This window comes from Trichoderma camerunense (assembly GCF_050948025.1).
Source record: "Trichoderma camerunense strain CBS 138272 chromosome Unknown V8C40scaffold_1, whole genome shotgun sequence".
Lineage (NCBI taxonomy): Eukaryota > Fungi > Ascomycota > Sordariomycetes > Hypocreales > Hypocreaceae > Trichoderma > Trichoderma camerunense.
In genome coordinates this window covers 1,622,819-1,642,565 of record NW_028145369.1, presented here as the reverse complement: position 1 = coordinate 1,642,565, position 19,747 = coordinate 1,622,819, and the positions used below count along the sequence as shown (strand labels likewise).

At 51.9% G+C, this 19,747-nt stretch overlaps 6 protein-coding genes across 6 annotated transcripts; 1 reads left to right on the top strand and 5 right to left on the bottom strand.

Annotated features, from left to right (window-relative positions):
* Positions 1 to 12: 12 nt before the first annotated feature.
* V8C40DRAFT_230035 (uncharacterized protein) lies at positions 13 to 1,901 on the bottom strand. The gene is made up of 2 exons (XM_083212610.1): positions 1,590 to 1,901; positions 13 to 1,526 (listed from the first exon to the last, which is right to left on the bottom strand). The coding sequence occupies exons 1-2, from the start codon at positions 1,639 to 1,641 to the stop codon at positions 43 to 45; spliced, it is 1,536 nt and encodes a 511-aa protein (XP_083079141.1). The 5' UTR covers positions 1,642 to 1,901; the 3' UTR covers positions 13 to 42.
* A 101-nt stretch (positions 1,902 to 2,002) lies between these two features.
* Positions 2,003 to 4,380, bottom strand: V8C40DRAFT_230034 (FAD-binding oxidoreductase). Its single transcript, XM_083212609.1, has 5 exons — positions 3,962 to 4,380; positions 2,622 to 3,893; positions 2,468 to 2,562; positions 2,325 to 2,405; positions 2,003 to 2,258 (listed from the first exon to the last, which is right to left on the bottom strand). Exons 1-5 carry the CDS (start codon positions 4,236 to 4,238, stop codon positions 2,166 to 2,168), a joined length of 1,818 nt encoding a protein of 605 aa, XP_083079140.1. The 5' UTR covers positions 4,239 to 4,380; the 3' UTR covers positions 2,003 to 2,165.
* An 875-nt stretch (positions 4,381 to 5,255) lies between these two features.
* Positions 5,256 to 7,097, bottom strand: V8C40DRAFT_260470 (Clr5 domain-containing protein; the record flags this gene model as incomplete). The annotated part of the gene is made up of 2 exons (XM_083219147.1): positions 5,256 to 6,864; positions 6,982 to 7,097. 2 exons carry the CDS (start codon positions 7,095 to 7,097, stop codon positions 5,256 to 5,258), a joined length of 1,725 nt encoding a protein of 574 aa, XP_083079139.1.
* Positions 7,098 to 9,184: 2,087 nt separating this feature from the next.
* Positions 9,185 to 10,511, top strand: V8C40DRAFT_230030 (ClpP/crotonase-like domain-containing protein). Its single transcript, XM_083212608.1, has one exon. It carries the CDS (start codon positions 9,448 to 9,450, stop codon positions 10,357 to 10,359), a length of 912 nt encoding a protein of 303 aa, XP_083079138.1. The 5' UTR covers positions 9,185 to 9,447; the 3' UTR covers positions 10,360 to 10,511.
* Positions 10,512 to 11,847: 1,336 nt separating this feature from the next.
* On the bottom strand, positions 11,848 to 13,523 carry V8C40DRAFT_9817 (uncharacterized protein). The gene has a single exon (XM_083223697.1). The coding sequence runs from the start codon at positions 13,351 to 13,353 to the stop codon at positions 11,953 to 11,955; it is 1,401 nt and encodes a 466-aa protein (XP_083079137.1). The 5' UTR covers positions 13,354 to 13,523; the 3' UTR covers positions 11,848 to 11,952.
* A 2,531-nt stretch (positions 13,524 to 16,054) lies between these two features.
* Positions 16,055 to 17,127, bottom strand: V8C40DRAFT_230021 (uncharacterized protein). The gene has a single exon (XM_083212607.1). It carries the CDS (start codon positions 16,824 to 16,826, stop codon positions 16,149 to 16,151), a length of 678 nt encoding a protein of 225 aa, XP_083079136.1. The 5' UTR covers positions 16,827 to 17,127; the 3' UTR covers positions 16,055 to 16,148.
* Between the last annotated feature and the right edge of the window lie 2,620 nt (positions 17,128 to 19,747).

Here is a 19,747-nt window from a genome sequence, read left to right as displayed (position 1 = left end):
CCCCATTTATCCCCCGTAACCCCCCCTTGAGTGTTCCAAAACTCAAAACACCGTCAACGTGTTAACATAGTCATTCCTCAAAACTTCGAAAACCATTCCGGGAAAACCATACAGCGTCGTCGTAGAATCGCCATTTGCCTCCGGCCTCCTCGCGCCACTCTCTTCCCAACCGCCGAGAAACTCGCAACTGCTACCTGGGCTGTCGCCCCAGCCACGGTTCAGGACCATACCCCCTTGCCGCGGCTGAGTCTTGTCTGTGGGGTAGGCACCCTCCCATTTCCTGCTCATGAGAGTCTCTATCGTCTTGAATTCCATCTCAGAGTTGACGGGGCCAACATCACTGGCCAAGTCGTCTAGGTAGCTAACCTCCCAGCGGCATCGTCGATGGCGGTTGAATTCGTAGGAGCCTGGGATGTTGCCGTGGAGCACTAGCTTCGTCGCAACTAGTCGATCGGGAGCATGGGTCCTGATTCCATTACCAATATCATCTGGTACTTGTGTCTCTCCCGGTGGCAGGCTTGAAGGGGGTACGGGCGTAGACATGAGAATGTCAAAGCCAAAATAAAAGTAGTTGTAGAAACACTCTCCGGACGCATTATCCCCTCCTTCATCTTCTACTGCGGCCTCGTTATCCGATTCGTCAGAGCCAGTATGCATCGATGACTGGTCCGTATCCGTTGACTCATCCGGCCGACCCAGATCCTTCACATTTGGGCGGCCATGTGTATTACTAGCGGCTCGCATCTTGTGAATGACCATCTTCTGGTCATTCTTACGGTATATCGCATTCGGCGGTCCAAGCTCCGCCACGAGATCCTGCGGCGTGGTCTCACCAAGGATGATCCAGAAAGAGCTCGCCGTCCATTTCCGAAATAGCTGTATCTTGCCTCCGCCGTGAAGTCGAATCAAGGATACCTCATCAGGGTAAACGTCCTTTCCACGAGGTATGGTTGAAGTCACCTTGACGCTAGGCAGAACCTCCGTCCACAACGTCGGCCGCACCTCCGCCCAAGAATTACCACTAAACACAGCCATAGAAGTCGCAATCTGCGAAGAAGAGGCAGAAAGCAGCGAAACGACGTCTTTGTCGGCAGAGTATACAGAGGTAGGCACGGAAAAGTTAAAGGCCACGCCAGGATACGACAAGACATACGTTCCGTTGCCCTGAGATGCCGCTGGAGGAATGAACTCGCCCGCGTAGGTCGGTCCCAGCAGCCGATGGTAAATGTGCCGAAAAGTAGGTCCCGCCGATGATTCCCCCGGCACCTCGGGAGCAGCGGCGCCGGCTGGCCGTACCAGATCCCGATCCTTAAAGGTGATGTGGCTCTTTGTAAAGTCGATGACTTCGATCAGGCGGAGGCGCTGCTCAGGGCCGTCGAAGCGCAGCCTGATGCCGTTTTGGGGCAGCACGACGCATACCGGTTCGGTGACGGGCTGGTCTCGGGAGTAGAGGACTTCGAGCTTCGGGAACGCTTGCGGTTCTGCCTTGACCCGGGTCAGGACATCGTGGAGGGACGCGCCAAGGGCTAGCAGACACGGTGAGTCGGGATATCAACAGAGTTTTTGAGTCTAGGTTAGATTATGCTTACTGAAGAACCCGAGAGCCCGTCCGGGATGAAGCTGTGCGGTAAAGAGCGACATGGAAAGAGATGATGAAGACGCGACAGGACCCAGGGGTCAGCGGGGTTGGAAGCGCAGTGACAACACTCTTGCACGGACGTATAGCGGGGCGGTTTATCAATCGTCAGTTCTTTGTTGAGATGTTTCGGGGTGAAGATGATACAAAGGTATTCGTCGATAGCACGATGACTTTGGAATATTTGCTTATGCAGCAGTTATGAAAGTACAAGAGGCGCTGGAATGCTGCTGATTTGGGGCCGTCCAGCAGCTGGCAATGTCACGAGCTTGGAGTTGGCGCAGGGACCAGCACCCTGTGATTGCCCCGATGACGGCATAGCGTGGGGCGGGAGATTAGATAAGCATTTTGATGCTTGTTGCTTGTGACTTGAATGCATCTGATTTTGCCAATATAGAGCTGGGACAGAGAGCAGACATTGCATCTCTTGTCCAATAAAGGTGATGATTTTTTAAATACACGTTATATAATACATTTTTTCTTAGAGGGCCCCGTGATAGCAGCCTCACCAGACTCCTCATTCAGGGCCTCACCATTCCTTGACCTCGCCGCTCTTGGGCTTCTGCATACGGATAACTTTGTCGCAGTTCAACAAGCACAGAGGATCAAAGGCCTTTTTTATCTACATCTCCATGTTAATATTCACCTAGAAAAAGTTGAGAATAAGAGAGTGACTCATATAACTTACCTGGCGCATCGCATCCACCGTCGTCTCTCCAAGCTCATGAGGCAGGTAGTCTCTCTTGACCAAACCAACGCCATGCTCTCCCTGTCAATAATATCAGTATTTAAACTCTTTATTAGTCTTTTGTCAAATAGTGCTCGACTTACAGAAACTGTGCCCTCGAGCTCAACTGCCCGCTTCACCATCCGTGAAACAACCGCCTCGGCCTTTTTCCGCTGCGCGTCGTTGTACAAAAGAATGGCTTTTTGACGGTTAGAAACATACTTGATTCACTCAACGATTCAGCCGAGTTTAACTTACTGTGGAAGTTTCCATCTCCAACATGCCCGACAATCGACGCAAATAGTCCGCTCTTCTGGATATCTGCCTTAGTCTCTTCAATCAACTGCGGCAGCCTGCTCATCGGAACAGCCACATCCCCAGTCCAGACTCGATCGCCCTCCTTCTTCGCCGACATGGTGCTCCAGAGCGCTTCCTTTCTCGCACTCCACAGCTCGTCGCGTTCGGTCTCGTTTTTGGCAAACTCGAATGACTTGCTGCCGGCCTGCGAGGCCAGAGACTGGACCTGCGCAATCTGCTCCTTGACGCCGCTGGGTGTTCCGGTAAACTTGAAAAACAGGGTAGGAGCCTCAGTCCATGTGCGAGAAGTGGTCTTGGATATGTTGATAACCTTCATCTGGTTGTCGTCCAGAATCTCCACGGCCGCAACGGGGATACCCTTACCGACGACTTTGCTCACGCAGTTAGCTGCATGGCGAATCGAGGGAAACGAGCAGACCGCAACGCTCATAGACTCGGGCTTAACCGTAAGCTTAAGCGTAGCTTCCGTCACTAGACCGAGAGTGCCCTCGGAACCAATAAAGAGCTTTGTGAGGTCGTAGCCGGCGGAGCTCTTGCGAGGGCGTTGCCGAGTCTTGAGAATGGTGCCATCTGCCATGACCACCGTCAAGCTAAGAACCCACTCCCTCATCGTGCCATATCTGTAAGCATTGGTGCCGCTGCATCCAGTTCCGACCATGCCTCCAATCATGGCTCCTGGGCCAGGGTCCGGAGGGAAGAACAGGCCCTTCTCTCCAAGCTCCCTATTCAACTCTTCCCAACCAACAGCAGGCTGAACAACCACATCCAAATCCTCCTCGTGCAAGGCCAGAACCTTGTCCATCCGGCCAAAGTCAATGGAAATGCCCTTCCTCGTCGGCGTGAACTGTCCCTCAATGCTGGTTCCTCCACTGTAGGCAGAGACCGGAATCTTCCTCAAGTGGCAGATCTTCATAATCTCCGAGACCTCCTCCGTTGAGCCGGGATACACCACGCAGAACGAACGGTCGTCAGGTCCGGCCTTGTGGCTCGTCCAGTCCGATGTGGAGTGCGCAGTTATCTGGTCCTCGTCCGTGCTGACATTGTCCTTTCCGACAATCTTGACAAAGTCCGCCCATGCCGCCTGCATATTCTCCAGCTTGACGTTATGCGCCGGCGGTCTCGTCTTGGATAACGGCAACGTCGAGGTCTGCTCGGGTTCTCGCGGCCAGTAGGTGCCCAGCCAGTAGGAAATGCCAACACTCGATAAGAACACTAAAGAGGCCAGAAATGTCAGCATACGGAGAGAGGTAGCTGTAGAGCCAGCCACGGTCGTCACATACAGAATGTCAGCATCCAATTCCTCGCAGGGTCGTTCATGTCCCTCCACTTCTCGTACTGCTCGCGCTGCTCGCGCTCCCTCCTCAGACGGGCCCCGATGCTGCCCATGACCTGGCCCTGGAACGATCTCCCCAGCTTCTGCTCATTGCCCTGCCTCGGCGCCTTGGGCTCAATGTCTGTTGCATAGTGTCGCGCAGCTGCTCCGGGTCGCACCGCAGCCAAGCTCCGCAGAGCCTGTGCGCGGCGCAATGGATGCGCTGCCGAACCGCACTTGAGCATTTGGTTGCGAATTCGATGCTATGGGCCCGTGGCCTGGATCTGGGACAGCTGCCGCACGCAAAGTACAGCAGATGCTCAGTTTGCAGTGTGGTTGAGTTGCATTGAAAATGATGGATGGCGATTGCGAAATGCGAAGCTTAGCTTTTGCAATGGTGGGGGCGGGCCAAAGATGTCAGTCAGTGCTTAGAAGATGTTAGCGGCGGGTCGGTGTTAGATTCGGCATTTCACGGTAGTCTTTCAACAACGGAGATTGAGAATACTGAAGAATTCAATGTTATTATTCTTCATTATGCCACACGAAATGCAAAAAACTTCTAATGTTATAGAAATCGACCAAATCAAACTCCCAGCCCAATGTAAGCAGATTTCCCTCAGCAATAGCCAACTCCGAGGGACCATGCCATATCCAATTTATGGATGCCAAAACCAACCCAACCCATAACACCAGTAACCGCCCATTATGGTGTGGTTATGCGTATTTGAATAGCAGACAATATTCACGAACCCTGCTAAACTCCATCTATAACCCTTCCTTAACCAAAACGCCAATGCCAAAGACAAGTCGTTGCTGACTTCCAACGACATCTATGCAGCTCTCTTGCTGTCATCCATGAGTGCGTTATGAGTCAAAAAACCAAAATCAAAGTAAGTCCAAAATGAAAAGGGGGGTGACCAAAAAAAGAAAGAAAGAAAGAAAGAAAGAAAAAATGGGCGAAAAAGAAAGAAGTAACAACAAGCAGAGACAAGAGGTGAAGAAAAGAAAAAGAAACAAAAGATCGAGCCCTTCTCACCCCCAGACAAAGCGGCATTGCTCAGACGATACTCTATGCCCAATGTCAAGCCGAGTCGGTAACAGTAAAAGTCGCCATTCAAGGCTACCCAGTCGCGTACTACTTTGTTGCCAAAGTTGGCCGGCCAATTGGGGTCAAACACCTCTCCAACGCGTCGCAGCAGTGTATCTCTTCCCTTGGATTGCTCACCCAAAAGAACAAGGCTCGCAAAGCATCAAACCTGCTGTTACAAAAACCCAGGTGCCGTTCCATACATGGCCTGAGCCCATGCATTGGGTTCAAAGTGACCTTGGCCATTGGCGAGCGTCATAGTACCGTCAGAGCCGTCGTTGAGTGTCCCCCCATGCACGCCAAGAGTGTCAGCGGCGGTCCACTGCCCTGAAGCCACTGCATGGAGTGCCGCATTGCCATGCGACTGACTGGCATAGGGAGCACCCGTGAAGCTCGCGTGCGCAAATCCGGGGAGCCGAGCCTGAGGCGGAGGCTGATACTGTGACATGTCGGGTAACGACATATTCGCGTGCCCATGGAAATCGTATTCAACCAAGGGAAAGATTCCATTGCCAGATGAAGGCTGACCCGGTAGATAAGGACTCATGGTGCCGGCGTCAGGGCTCGACGTTGCCTGGAAAGTAAATGAACTCTCAGGCACATTATCAAACGTCTTCATTGGTGAATAATCTTCTACGCCTGCTCCATCAAAAGACGACTGAGGAGTTTGCTGTGGCTGGGTTTCCAACTCCCCAGCGTACAAGGCAACGTCCGTATTGCCGACATGAGGACGCCTAGAGGGCAACGTATCCATGTCGTCGACATGCTTCCTTTTGGCCTGTCGAGAAGGGCGATCATCGCGGAGCCTCTTCAAGACGTCCCGCGACAACACAAACAATGCCTTTTGTTTCTTCTCGTCTGGGTCCTTGCCTAATTCGATCAAAGCCAAAGCCCTGCCAATCTTTTCGTACTGGGCGCCCCAGCGGTCCTTCAACGACTCCCACTCATCTGTCGTGGGTGTCATAGCGAGCTTGTCGGCGAACCCTCCTGTTTTTAGAAGGCGATTCATGATCTCTCGTGCCTCCCTAGCCTCTTCAGGATTCAACCCCAAGGCATTCTTGGCGTCTGTCTGCGTCATCTTTGGCCCCAAACGCTCTGTTTTCGCAAAATTTCTGCATATGATATGCAGGGCTTTCATGTTCCTCTCGATTTCCTCAGAGGACGTACCCACTCTGGGGTATAATTCAGGGTGCTCATGCAACAGGTGCCTTATTGCTTCATCCCATTTTTCAGTCGTGTGGGATTTTGAGCGAATACCGCTGCGGTTGCAGATAGCCGTAAAAGTAATACGGAGTCGCGCAATTTGTTCGTCATCTATTCCCAGCATGCGTTTAGCCGCCGTAAGCGTCATTTCAGACTTGCGACGACGCAGAGAATGCCCCGTGATCCTGTTTGGGCCCATCGCATCTCCAGGCTCCCGGGATCTTGGAGTAAAATACTCAATTGATGATGCAGATGAATAACGGCGAGGCACCATGGATTCATCTCCTGCGTAATCACCATCAAAATAGCTCCCGGGCGAGGGTTGTGACATGCCGCTTTGGGTAGACTTGGACCTAACTCTGGCCCCTTGCCTATTGTATAATCCCATGGCCTTGCCCAGTTTGGCGACTTCCTGTTCAGTCACCTGAAAGCCCTCTTGTTGGAGCTGTTGGGCTATCTGTAGCCACGACAAGTTCAGCTCCCAAAGCTCCGTGACCCGATCCGGCGGGACGTCGGGCTTGACTTGGTGCTGTTTTTTGAGATACCCCCATTTCTTGAGTTGATCCTGCAATGCTCGTTTCCTACAGCAGAATGTTAGTTTCCGCTGCCGCCAACTACGACCCATGATGTTGGATGATCCACGACACGCAGAGGGCGCTGGGGTTGATGGGGGAACTGGACTCGCCGATTTAACTTACTTGGGCCTGAAGCTATACTCGCTGGCTAGTTGAACCATGACCTGACCCAAGGGCCGGCCATCTTTGATATACAGCTGGAAGATGACTTCCCTATACTTCTCCCACTCATAAACCATTGCGACGGAAACGCGTAGGATGCATGCCAGGTCAGATAGTGAGGGCGGCTGGATGCAGATGCAAATGCAAATGCACTGGCAAAATCCCAGTGGAGAGAGATCGCTGCCGCTAGGAATCTGGGATCTCTGGACCTAAATAGTGGTCCAAGGTACTTGGCTGATATGGCAGGTCTAGCCTGTTTGGGGAGACTAGGCACGTTTTATAGCACGCGTTACAGACTGGCTAAGTAAGCAGAAATGGGTCTATTTTTGGGTCTCGGTGCAATTATGTCTACAATGGGAAACTTGTTTTTCACACGCTGCAAGCCACAACGTATCAAGGCGCAAAGGGAGAAGACGATTAAAGGACAAATAGATCGATCGATTAAACGTCATTGGACAGAATCGGAATAGCGGCAGCTAGGCAGGCAATCGAAGCTAGATCGGCTCCACAGGGGGCCGGAGGACAATGAGGCGAATTCTCATCTTTCCCACCTTTCTCATCATGAGCACTTATACTAGGCAGTTGTAGCTCCGTTTAACTCGTGAGAATTTGATGGCATAGCCCTGCCGCCTGAGTCCGATTCGGTCCGTCGACTTCCTGATCCCATCATTAGTTCATTCCTCATTGGCCAAGTCGTTTGTTTCCCCCTGTGCCAATCTGCCCCCAACGTCATCTTCCCTAACGGCCGCACACATAGGTACACTCCGCCAGCATCTACTTTGTTAGCTTGGTATTGATTGTCATCAACTTGCCACTCACAACCTGAAAAGTACTAAGCTAATAAAGTAGATGCTTGCGGAGTGTACTATAGCCATGACATATTGAGGACTTGCGGGTGTCTGTTGATCCTTGTAGCTGCTCAAGTTATGGCTATAGATCCCGTGAGATGTGGTGTGATTGATTGGTTTGGGGCCCTGCTTCAACATGACTGCCGTGGAGAGGGGAGACGTGGCTTCGTGCTAGATGATCTGAGATGTGGCCTCCAAGACTCAACTCCCCCGATTTCGTTGAAGACATTCTGCACAACAGCATTAACACAAGTCAAGAGACGAATAAAATGGGATCCCGGAGCAAGGGTGCTTTAGCCAATTCCGGAGCCCAAATAATAGGCCCAATCGTTGCGAATATGGCTTCCAATGGAGCTTACCACCCCCCTTGATGCCAAGAGAAAAAGAGGGCCTGTCTCTTTTTGGATGGAAGAGTGATTCACTTATATTTCTCATAATTATACTTTTGGTCGAGATTGGGCCCACCCCAGAGAGCATTAGGCTTTCCATATCAGCCAGAATGCCCACGCCATCTTTCTCCCTCTCGGCATGTTCACGGTGTATATCAACATCGATCTGCATTGTGTTCATGTGGATTCCATTAACTTTGAAGATATCCTCCACTGTTGGGGTTGAAGTTGATATGGGATATGCTCTTGGATAACGATCTCGAACTATTAAATCCACCAGCTCTCGTGCTTAATGAGTCACAATTGTTGAGCCCAAATTTGGGTTCTGTTGCATCGTAGTACAGTTACATATAGAAGCTTTGATTACGCGGCCATGGGTTTACAGTTTTTCCCCGTTTAAAGTAAAACATGGAATCAAGAGCAGCGTCGTGCTTTCACATGCCTAGGTGATATCAATGCTATCGCTACATTATCGGCGATATTTGAGGCAACAACGTTGTACTACCTAATCTAGAATATTCTACTAGGCAATAATCACAGTCTGCCTGTATTATCGGCTCTACTCGATTCTTATTCCTTCCATGCCATAAACTTCGGTGACAGGGGACACATACCTGTCCCATTCATAGTGGTGATACGGAGATGGATAGGAGACCTCTCTAGATAAGTCACTAGAAAACCATCTCACATTATCACATTAGGAAAGCGACTTATACCAATCGTAAACCTTAAAATTCCACTAATAGCATGTAAACTCGATCCAAACTAATCCGAATCTCGAGGCGCCTCCAGTTGGTGGAGACCTACCCGAGTACCGAAGTACAACATTCAAGGCTAGACTCAAAAGGCTATAGTTCGGCTGCGGTAGAGTGTGGGGAGCCGAGGTCCACGGCAAACGCGTTGCAGACTGTCATCATGAGCTCTTGTGAACTACGAATATCTACTGTATCTATCGACAAGAGATGATGAATCTCACTGCTCATCTCATCTCATCCGCCATTGACTTCATTCCGCGCCCTATATACCGAGGTCTCATTTAATCAGTATAATTCTCATTCCACGCGCTCAACTCCCATCGAGCCATATCAATCCTCCCGTCTTCTACATCCCTCACATCGACATCGACCTCAACACCAAGGATCCTCACATCTCACATCTACACCATCCATCTAGAGAAACTCATCACCACAATGGCCTCCTCCAACCTCCCCTCCAGCTACAACACCTTCACCCTCCCCACCCTCCAATTCTCCCACCATCCAGCCTCCTCTCCGACCGTCACCCCCGTCATCATCCTCAAGCTTCACCGTCCCGCCGCCCGCAACGCCTTCACCCAGGAAATGGCCACGTCCCTCATCGCCGCCTTCGACCAGCTCTCGTCCGACCCCCGCGTCAAGGCCATCGTCTTCACCTCCTCCGACCCTTCCAACAAGTTCTTCTGCGCGGGGATGGACTTCAACGCCGGCGGCCAGATCTCTTCCTCGCCCGACCAGCACCGCGATGAGGGCGGCCAGGTCAGCCTCGCCATCCACCGCTGCACAAAGCCCGTCGTTGCAGCCCTCAACGGTTCTGCCGTTGGCGTCGGCATCACCATGACCCTCCCGGCAAACATCCGCGTCGCCAGCAAGGACGCAAAAGTCGGCTTCGTCTTTGGCCAGCGGGGATTCTGCCTCGAAGCTTGTAGCAGCTTCTTCCTGCCTCGCCTCATCGGCACCGCAAAGGCCTTGCACCTGGCCACCACGGGCGGCGTCTATCCGGCGGGCCACAAGCTCTTCGACGGGCTCTTTAGTGAGGTCGTCGAGGCGGACCAGGTGCTCCCCACGGCGCTCAAGATTGCGGATGAGATTGCTGCCAACGTGAGCATGGTGTCGGCCACGGTGATGAAGAACCAGATCTACAGGGCGCCGGCAACGCCGGAGGAGGCGCATTTGGTGGAGAGCAAGATGTTTTACTCGCTTGTGAGGAGCAACGATGCGAGGGAGGGCATTGAGAGCTTTCTGCAGAAGAGGAAGCCTGAGTTTAAGGACACCATTGATGAGAATGCTCCTCCGGGATATCCGTGGTGGGCGGCAGTGGACGTGAGGCCAAGATCAAAGCTTTGAACAACAGGAGTGGATGTAAAATTATAAAGAAGAAACAGATAAATGTCTTGGTACGCAGATGCTACTGTAGAGAGACATGATAATGATATGTACATGTATGTAAGTCATGTCAACAATACATCTAATAATATCACATTATCCAAGCCAATGAGTACGTAGTCATTATCACAAATAAACGTGATCAAAATCTACTCCTCGACGAATTACACGATACCTGCAGACTGTCAGACATTCACCGAGCCTCACCGTCCCCCTCACCACCAGCCCACCCACTTCCCCGAGTGCAACCACACAAAAACCACGCTCCAAAACCTCAAGATCATCGCTGCGCCCCTGGTGATCCCCATTAGGTAAAAGCCCTTTTCAGCGAATCACATCAACTCGTTCATGTACAATGATGCCACTCCACTTGTAAACATGAACGACCTGTCGTTAAAAAAAATTCCGTAAACAAACAAACCCCAAGGACCAATCCAATAGCCTACTGCATGTGACATCTCACATGCTACTTCCAAATAACAACAAAAAAACAAAAACATGCACAGAGAGAAGCTTGAAAACAGATTTTTGAGTGCCAACTTGTTCGTATTCCACACCAACTACTAAAACAACTACAGATTGTACGGATCCCTCGCCTCTATTAAAACCCCATCCAACATCCACCAGAACTCCCTCCCCAAAAACCCACGGAGCGTCCAATCCAAGACACTTCCTCGAGCGATCCGTAACCAATCTCCGAACAAGAAGCCACCTTTGGGACAAGACCAAATTCGTCCTACTTTCTCCAAAAAGTCTGTCCATGATATTCAAATTTTTTTTGGGTGAAAAAATTCGTAGTGTTTTGTTAATTTGTTGTTTGTTTGTTTGTTTGTTATTTGCTTGGGCTCCCAAGGAAAATTCTCCTTTCCTGTTTCTAACGCTCCAAAGCATTGATGCCCCTAAAATGTGTATTTCCTCCTGTATGCAATTCGTAATGTGACCCAAAGCGAAATGGGTAGAGTATAGAAAAATTTCATCAAAACTCAACAATTGTGTGTGTGAGTGAGAGATTAAAGAAAAAAAAAGCTGTCAAACATTTCCGCCCTTATGCTTGTACTAATTCCGGTTTCCGTAACGCCTCGCAGAAAGACAAGTTTGCATTTGTGATTCGCGTTAAAAAAAAGATGATAAAAAACGGCATTGCCAGATGCTGCGTTCGCCTGGGGTCTGTTGCTCCCCATCTGTATCAAAGGGCCGTGAGAGAAAAAGAGAAAAATTCATAAATAATGGAGATGTTGGCAAAATCCAGCATCTCAGCCTCGCTAGTAGTTTCATATGATTCGCTAAATCGATTGATGATGAGTGGTATGAGGGCGAAGGAGAAATAATTATACATACACACATACGTGTGGTGTATGTATGTCCTCAGTAAATGGCCGAGGAAGTAGAAAAATGTGTTTAGTAGCGGTAGGCTACCAATTAATCGAATCCAGCGGTTGAAGGGACCCGTGCGCGTTGAGTGTAGGTTGTTGATATAATGTAGCAGTCGGGATGGGAAGCAGCCGGCGCTTTGTCACTGCTCTTCTGAGAAGCCTTGAAAGGGTTCTGGCTCTCCTATCGCCTGGCCAGCTTCAGAAGGCGGGTTCTCAACCAAAGCATGAAGGCGGTCCAGAGGCTGTTTGTCCTGCGCTTGGCCGTCTTGCTTCTGGAGGGGGCCTGGAACTGCGGCTCTTGCGCCTGGCCTCCGTTGAGCGGATCGGACTCGGTCTTTTCGCGGACGCTGGACGAGTTTCTCGCGCTGGAGAGGGTGCTGGTGTGTCCAAAGCTGGTCTTTCGCTTCTGGGCCTGCGCCCGCTCATTCTTGTGGGCTTCCTTGGCGGCGGCACGCTCCCGCTTGAGGATCTGCTCACGAGCATACTTTTCTTCCTTTTCCTTCTCCTTGGCCTCGAACTTGCGACGGGCCTCGCGGACCTGCTCCTGGCGGGTAGACGTGTCCATTTCGCTCCGTGAGCGAAGGCGGAAACCATTCATGTCTAGAGAAGCGCGGAAGGGGGATGTGGGTGTTGTGGAGCAGATGGGGTTTGAGGCAGTCTTTTGCTGTGTGGTAGAGATGAGCAATGGCACGGAAGCGCCTTCGTTTGCAGTGGATTGGTGATTCACAGCGCCTTGGGTGAGACGTTGTACAGAGGGGCCCGAGTTGGAGCGAGTGGTGGCAGCCCTCACTGAAGGGCCATCTGAGCTGGTGCGCTGGCTTCCGGACAGAGATGGGCGGCCAGTGGCCGTTGGTTTTGAGTTGGGCGAGTTGGATCTGAGGCTGGAGGAGTATGAGAGCTTCTTTGTTGCCGCAGCACCGGCTGGGTTAGACTCGGATTGAGAGAGACGCAGAGAGGTGGGCGAGGCCAGCGGCTCGTCAAAGTCAAGCTCGTCGTTGTCGCCGCTGTCGCTCTCGGCGATTGCAGCTGTCAAATCTCGCTGCTGGCCCGTCAGGCCGTTGTCCAGCGACACAACCGAGTTGGCGTACGAGTTCAAAGGCGGCGTCGAGGTCCGGGGCATCTGCCTTGAAGGGTGGATGAAGGATCCGATGCGGGCGGCAGTGGCTGAGACGGAATTGCCGCTGGTCGAGCGCGCATGAGCATGAGAAGAGGAAAAGGTGTTTGCGCGGCCAAGGCCAGGCGTCACAGGGCCGACATCTGTGAAGCTGACGTCGCGGACGAGCTTTGCGCCGGCAGCTGGCGCAGCTGGGTAGTTGGAATACAGCCGGCGGTCGCTGGTCAGGTCGTCGAGATCGCGCGAGCCAAAGTCGAAGGAGCTGTACTCGAGCTCGGGCGTGGTGGCCACAGGCTGGTCGTCCCAGCCGCGGTTGAGGTCCAGCGAGTTGCGCTCCGAGTGGGAGTGGACGTGGTGCAGGCGCTTGAGGATGGGCTTGACGACGATGCGGCTGCGCGACTTGGTGAGCTTGCCATGGCTGCTCAGGCCCGACGGCTGCGTCTGTTGTAATGATGAAGCCATGGCCATCTGGTGTGTGTGTGTGTCTGTCGTTTGTTTTGTTTTGTTGTGTTGTGTGGTGTATTAATTATGTGGACGCAACGCAGCTCAAAGCAACGCAGCTCAAGACAGACAACGCAACGCAACGCAACAAACGCAACAAACGAGAGGATGAGATGAAGTTTCGAATATGCTTCCTTCTGGGTTCTTGTTTTAAGTTTCGGATTGCACGAGAGCCCACAACTGCGGCCACCCCTGTCGAAAAACACCGAGATTCGTTTCGTCGGGTTTCCTGTAGCATCTACCTACACCGACTGCAAGCCATTGTTGCCGTGGTTCCTTGCACTTGTATGGATGGGTTTGGGGACGAGTTACACGGAGACGGACAGCGAGGATCCACCGGATGTACGCATTGGGCACCCGGAAACGCACCCCAAAGGACCCAAGGCAAAGGGCGACCAGGTTCGAACGCTTCTTGAACTGGACCGGGGGTTGGAGGGGAGAAAAGGAGGAAAACGGGGCCGTTCAAGGGAAAGGGGCGAGGTTATGTGATGCTTGGGATATGGTGAGGCCGAGGATGAGCGGTGGTCCGGGGGGGAGGAGGGATGCAGTGCTCTAAAAAGGACCTGAACAGGCACCGTCGCAGGCGCTGGATGCGGCGCTGATAGCGGGCACTGGCACTGTCGGTAAGGACCTGGAAGGAGGGGGCTAGCGCTACAGGAACAGGCCGGGGTCTGATTACGACGGTGCGGTGCTTGCGGCCAAGGCGGTGTTGGTGTTGGTTGGTGGCGACTTACACAGCACGATTCGAGCTTGGTCGAGTCGAAAACGGATCTGATGGGTTGGGTGTCCTGTTTCTCATTGTTGCTGTCGCAGTCGGGCCCAGAAAACGGTTCCAGTTGCTCCGGCCTGGCGTCTTGAGATGGTCCGTTTCGGGCACGGCAGCGCCTCGACGGAAGCGTGTCAAACATCAACAACACGCACTCCGACCACTAACACGACGATTACGATTACAACGATCCTTCGTGTGCCCAAGCCCTCTTCTTCCTCGTCATCTCTTTCCCCCCAGCCTCAATTAATCAATCTGTCTCTCCCGGCGGCACGTGGACGCGACAGAAAGCGGCGAGCAACAGCGCCAGGCCGGGGGGCCGCCTTCGACAGCGTTTCCAGACGTTCCGCCGGGCCAACAGAACCCTGGGCCGTCGCGATAGCTGTGGGGATGCGGGCAGGGGGTGAGGCACTATTTCCATTCAACGAGATTGATGTACCGCCTGGGTAATATTACTCGTGGCCTGTTGTAAATTGCTCGTACTCTCGTCTACCATTAGCGAGCCCAGCCGTACGAGTACTTTCTGTAACGAGCGCCGAGCATCAAATTACAGCAAGGGCCTTGGTCTGGCTCTTCAATTTCCATTTCCATTTCCAGTTTCCCAGTATCCAAAAAGAAACCATTCATGTCGCGGGCGACTCTTCTTGTCCGAAAACAAATTACCGCAAACTTGGGGCGGTAATAAACTTTGCCCAAAGCGACAAAAGTTGGCAAATGTCTCAAGCCAGACGCCGTGGCCCCGAAGGCGTCCGGTTCCCATCCCATGGGATTCTCGGAATGGCGCCCATTTTTCGCGCTTTCTTTCTTCTTTGTCCCTCTTTCTGCCCTGCTGCCCTGTTGCTTCTTGTGCCCGTTTTCTGCCCCTCTTTTTTAAATTGACACACAGACAGGCTGCTGGTCAGGAAAGGCGGTCATGATGCTGGCCCCTTGCTCTGCTTGTGGCGGTTTGCTGCACTTGCGGGTCGCCGAACCGTCCCATGTACTTGGTACTCCCAGATGGGAGGGTGGCTAGCCCGGATTACACTGGAAGCTGGATCCCGGACTCCGTACCAGGTACCGCTAGCTTGTTACGAAGCACTTTACATTAATCCACGATCCTTTGATATCGAACGGTGGCTGCGCCTCGAGCTGGGCAAATGAAATAATGCCGCTTCCCCCATCGTGCTATCTATCTATTTAATGAAAAGGGCCACCAGCGCCCACACGCGCAGCTGAAATGAATCGTGATGAAATGAATCATGAAGTCATTCATTGATGGCTGATTAAAGCTCATCACCGCCCATTTCCGGGTCCCTCAATGCCATATGCACGAAGTACATACGGACATGTCGGTGCCTACGGCTGGAGACTCCCTCGCACGCAACGCACAGTCCAAGTACTCCAGTCCTGTAAAAGCGCGCAGCTGCAGGCGAACACCGCTCAATGCACTCGCATGGCATGACGCGATGGAGAAAGATTGAATGCACGAGAGAACTGATGGAAACATGAATCAAATAGTAGCTGCTAGCTCTGCCGGCCAAGCTGGAATTTGCGCCGTGCTCTCTTCTGAATCGAGTCCACCGCCAACCGCCAACCTTGGCCCTCCCCGCTTTGCTGCGTGTTTTTCGTCTTGCCGCCTCCCGCGACTGGCTCCAATGTATCGTAGCATCGCCTGGGCGGTAATACGATAGAGACGGTAACTATTTAGGTCTACTCGTACTGGCAACAAATAGTTGCAGCTGGATGCATCTCCCAGGGACCCAAGACAGGGCCATGACCGATCGCCAGTTTTTACGGGCTGCTATTTGGGGCCTCTTGGCGGAAGCGAAAGCGAACCAACCTAGCACTGTGCAATCATAATGTCCAGTATGATTGAGAGAGACATTGATGCAATGTGTTTCTTGCTGTATGCATCAACTAATAATCCTGCTTGAGCTGCCTGCAGGTAGGATTCTATTATCACACTCACACTTCAGCGCTTCCATGTTTCACTATTATTACCACTGCATCGCATACATCATTCACTGCAAGTATGTATGTATGTATGTTTGTATGTATGTAAGTTGTGCTGTGCCAAAACACTCACATAGAGTAAGAATATGCGTGTCTCAGTTGAAGCACCGCCCAGGAATTCTGCCGAGTTGCCCCGGAGGACGGCATGCAGCAAATCCGGATTGGATTCTCGCGGCGGCGCGCCAGAACGCTTCAATCTGGCGGTAAATGATCTGCATAGGCCCAGCAGCAGCTGCTGCTGCACCGGTGAGCTGTTCCTGTTTCCCGTTCCTGTGCCTGGATTGGATCGCAGGATTACATACAGGCAGGGAACGACACGGCATGGGACGAGAGCCATATGCAGGCAGCGCTGCCACCGCCTTTCTCTACCGCCTCGCCTCCGTGATGGGGGGCCCCGTTTGTGATAAGAAAAGAAACAGGCAAAAAAAAGGAAGAAAGAAGAAAAAAATCTCAAGCAGTCTCCTTTCTGATCCCTTTCTTCGCCACCTGCACTCACCCCTAGCAGCAGCGGTACGTACTCGTGCGTGCTTGTATTTACCGTTGAGATGCATGTGCGTGCGTGCTCGTACTGTACAGGATTGGACAGAACAGGATATGCGCGTCGAGGCGGTGGAAGAGCAAAACACATGATGTCTAGCACGACGTGGATGCAATACGGGGGATGCAAGCGCCCGAGTGACATGCCGACGCACCTCACACTTCAGTCCTCGAGTGACTAAGCCCTGCTCGATGCAATGGTTCAGCTTACATGGCCATACAAAGAGAGACAAGACAGAAAACGGCAGTTGGGAAAAGCAGACTCGGATTCTCCCCCCGCTCGTCCCCCCGCCTCTCTTGTCAGTCTGTGTCTCTCGTGTGTCTCTGTTCCCCTCTCCTCTCTTGTCTTGTCTGTGTCTGTGTGTCTGTGTCCGCCTCATTCACTTCCATCGCTTCCGTCCATCCATCCATCACCATCTGCCCATCTCTCGGTGTCACTTTCAATCTACTACCAACATTGAACTAATACTGGTAGCTCCCCTCCAAAGCTAAGCTGCGCTATCCCACGCCATTCGTCCGGGGCACTCTTGATAGCGTCGCCGACTAGAACGACGACCCGCTCCAGCCGTCAACAAACAAACTTGTGGCTTGTGACAATTCCATCTCGGCCACTCATGCCGCGGCTCGCTCGCCATTCGCGGGCCGGGAGTGACGGGACCCCCAAAAGCCCGACAGCTTGCTTCGCTTCAGCTTCAGCTCTTCTTGTTCTTGTCTTGTTGCTCGCTTCTGCCTTGTTGGACGAACCATCAATTGCACTGCAACCACCTCCATTTTTAATCTACGCGTAGTACGAGCACCGTTTACTTATCTTACGATGGCGTTGCTGTTGTTGCTCGGGAATTATCCTGTTTTGCCCATCGCTTGCTTGTCGCCCCCATCACGTTCTTGTCGTCACTCGTCTCTCATGATTTGTCCCATCCCGTCCCTTTATTGGCCCGGCTAGCCTCTCCTCTCGGGCGCGGCTCAACTCGATGCAGCTTTCCAGTCCGTGCCTTGGCCAGAAATCATCAACAGCCTCCTCAAACTGCCTGAGGTTCCGGCTGTTTGGCAGCCAATCGCTCCATGCCGCTGACCACCACCCGCCGTGCGCTACTGGATCGTTCTGTGCCCGACTCGGCCCCGCTGGAGGTCCGGCGATGGGATACTCGAGGACAGTTTTTTTTCAGGTTCCAAGTGAGAACAAAGTAAAATGTGTCGCCAGCCTCAAAGCTCATCTCAGCCGCACACCGGCAGCCTCGCAAGGCCTTGCCTGTCTGGTTCCGTTCCGTCCATACGCTCGCTACACACTTTACATGCCGGCCAAGCCACATCACATTCCCATAACGGATATACTGTGTGTACGTGCATTCAACGTAGCCGGAGTCACATGAGCCCGGCTGAGGATTCCAAATGGAGGCCGCGATATTAATTCCTCACTGTCCTTCCTGCTAGGCGCTCTTATCTCGTACCACAGCTTTTGAGCAACAAGCAACATAGTTCCTCATGTGCCCGCAGCTCCGCCCCAACTCTGCTTCCATCGTCCACTTCCTTTGCAAAAGCTGCCAAGCAGGACGCGTTAAAGTGCTCCGCCACTAAGCAGGTCGTCACCACGCGGTCTAGTCAGCTGGTCAAACAGCTTTGATACTGCTAGTATCCTCCAATCTTGGTCCATGCGACGTAAATGTGCTATTGTTTCCCCTCTCATCGATCAGATCACCGATAATGCGAGCCACTCAAAACCCCTCTTTCACTACTAGACGCTTGCTTGTTAGTGTCCATTGCGGGGGACGAAATTCGCTGCGATCGTGCAAGTAATGCTCGATTCTTGGAGAGAGAAGATGCCACCAACGGACTGCTTTCTCTAAGCAGACTAATAACTTCGTAAGCAAGCTAGAACTCGGTGCCTAGTGATATGACCTTTTTGTCGCTTGCGATAAACTACCTACTTGGTATTGCCACCCCGAAGTCCATATCTATGTTGATTTACAAATAGCCGCTCAGACTACCTATACAAAGTCCACCTCCGCAGACAAGCTGCGCATTCTAGTATTAGTAAATTCGCGCTACATGGCTCATGAGAAGCCGTGGCTGGCAAGGCTGGATATGTCGCAATAAGATAATCTCAAACGCTAAGCACGTTTAGGTCGCTTGATTCCTAAACTTCCTATGTAAATGAGATGACTATTGTAATCCCAGCTCCTCAGCCAGTCTTGGGCTATCGAAATTTTGCAGCTCCTAGTTGACAGACAATACTCATTAAGCCTTGTTATGAGATACCATGTTAAGTATTGTAGTAATATACTGAATGGGAGGGAGTTGTACGACTAGCACTCACTTACGAGCAACTTGAGGTTGCTGTCAATCGGGACGAGACTCAGATACTCCGCGCTTGTCCACCCGTCATATGCTTCCAAATACGCGAATGCCAAAGGCGTCATCAGCCCACAATAACACCTTTCCATCGCACTATAACGGTGTGAATTGACCATCTAAGTCGGCCACATTATCTGGGAATCCCTTGGCAGTAACATATACTAGCTTCCCTCTAGGTCGGCGAGTATCAAGGGTCCAAAAAACTTGTTCCCGGCACATCAATGATGATTGGTATATCACCGATCGTAACTAATCCGCCGGAAGAGAGCGACTCAGCTGGATCCTTTGGCTCATACCACATACTGAGTGAGCCGTGAGGATCAATCTTGACAACTGTCAAGCCTATCGCAGTATATATTCCAGATGGCATAATCGTCGTTGCCAGTGATCCCCGGGAAAGAGATAATCTCATCCAGCTTTTACCGATATGGATCATAAACAGCTACAGATGCGTTGTAAAGAAACCTTTGTGTCTCAACATAAAGTATGATGGGATACAGAAGCTCTCACTGGAAATAAATTTTGAAGTGAACTGGGTGCCAATCTGTGCTCTCGGGATATAAGTCTAGCACAGAAACGTCAAATGCGTCCTTGAACGGTGGGCATTCTTTGGGAATTCTAAACGCGGAGACAGAGGCGGCCGCAAGGCCTAGAGCAAAAGCTTGTTTTATTAAATGCATCTGGCGTTGATATTAAGTAAAAGATTATGAATAA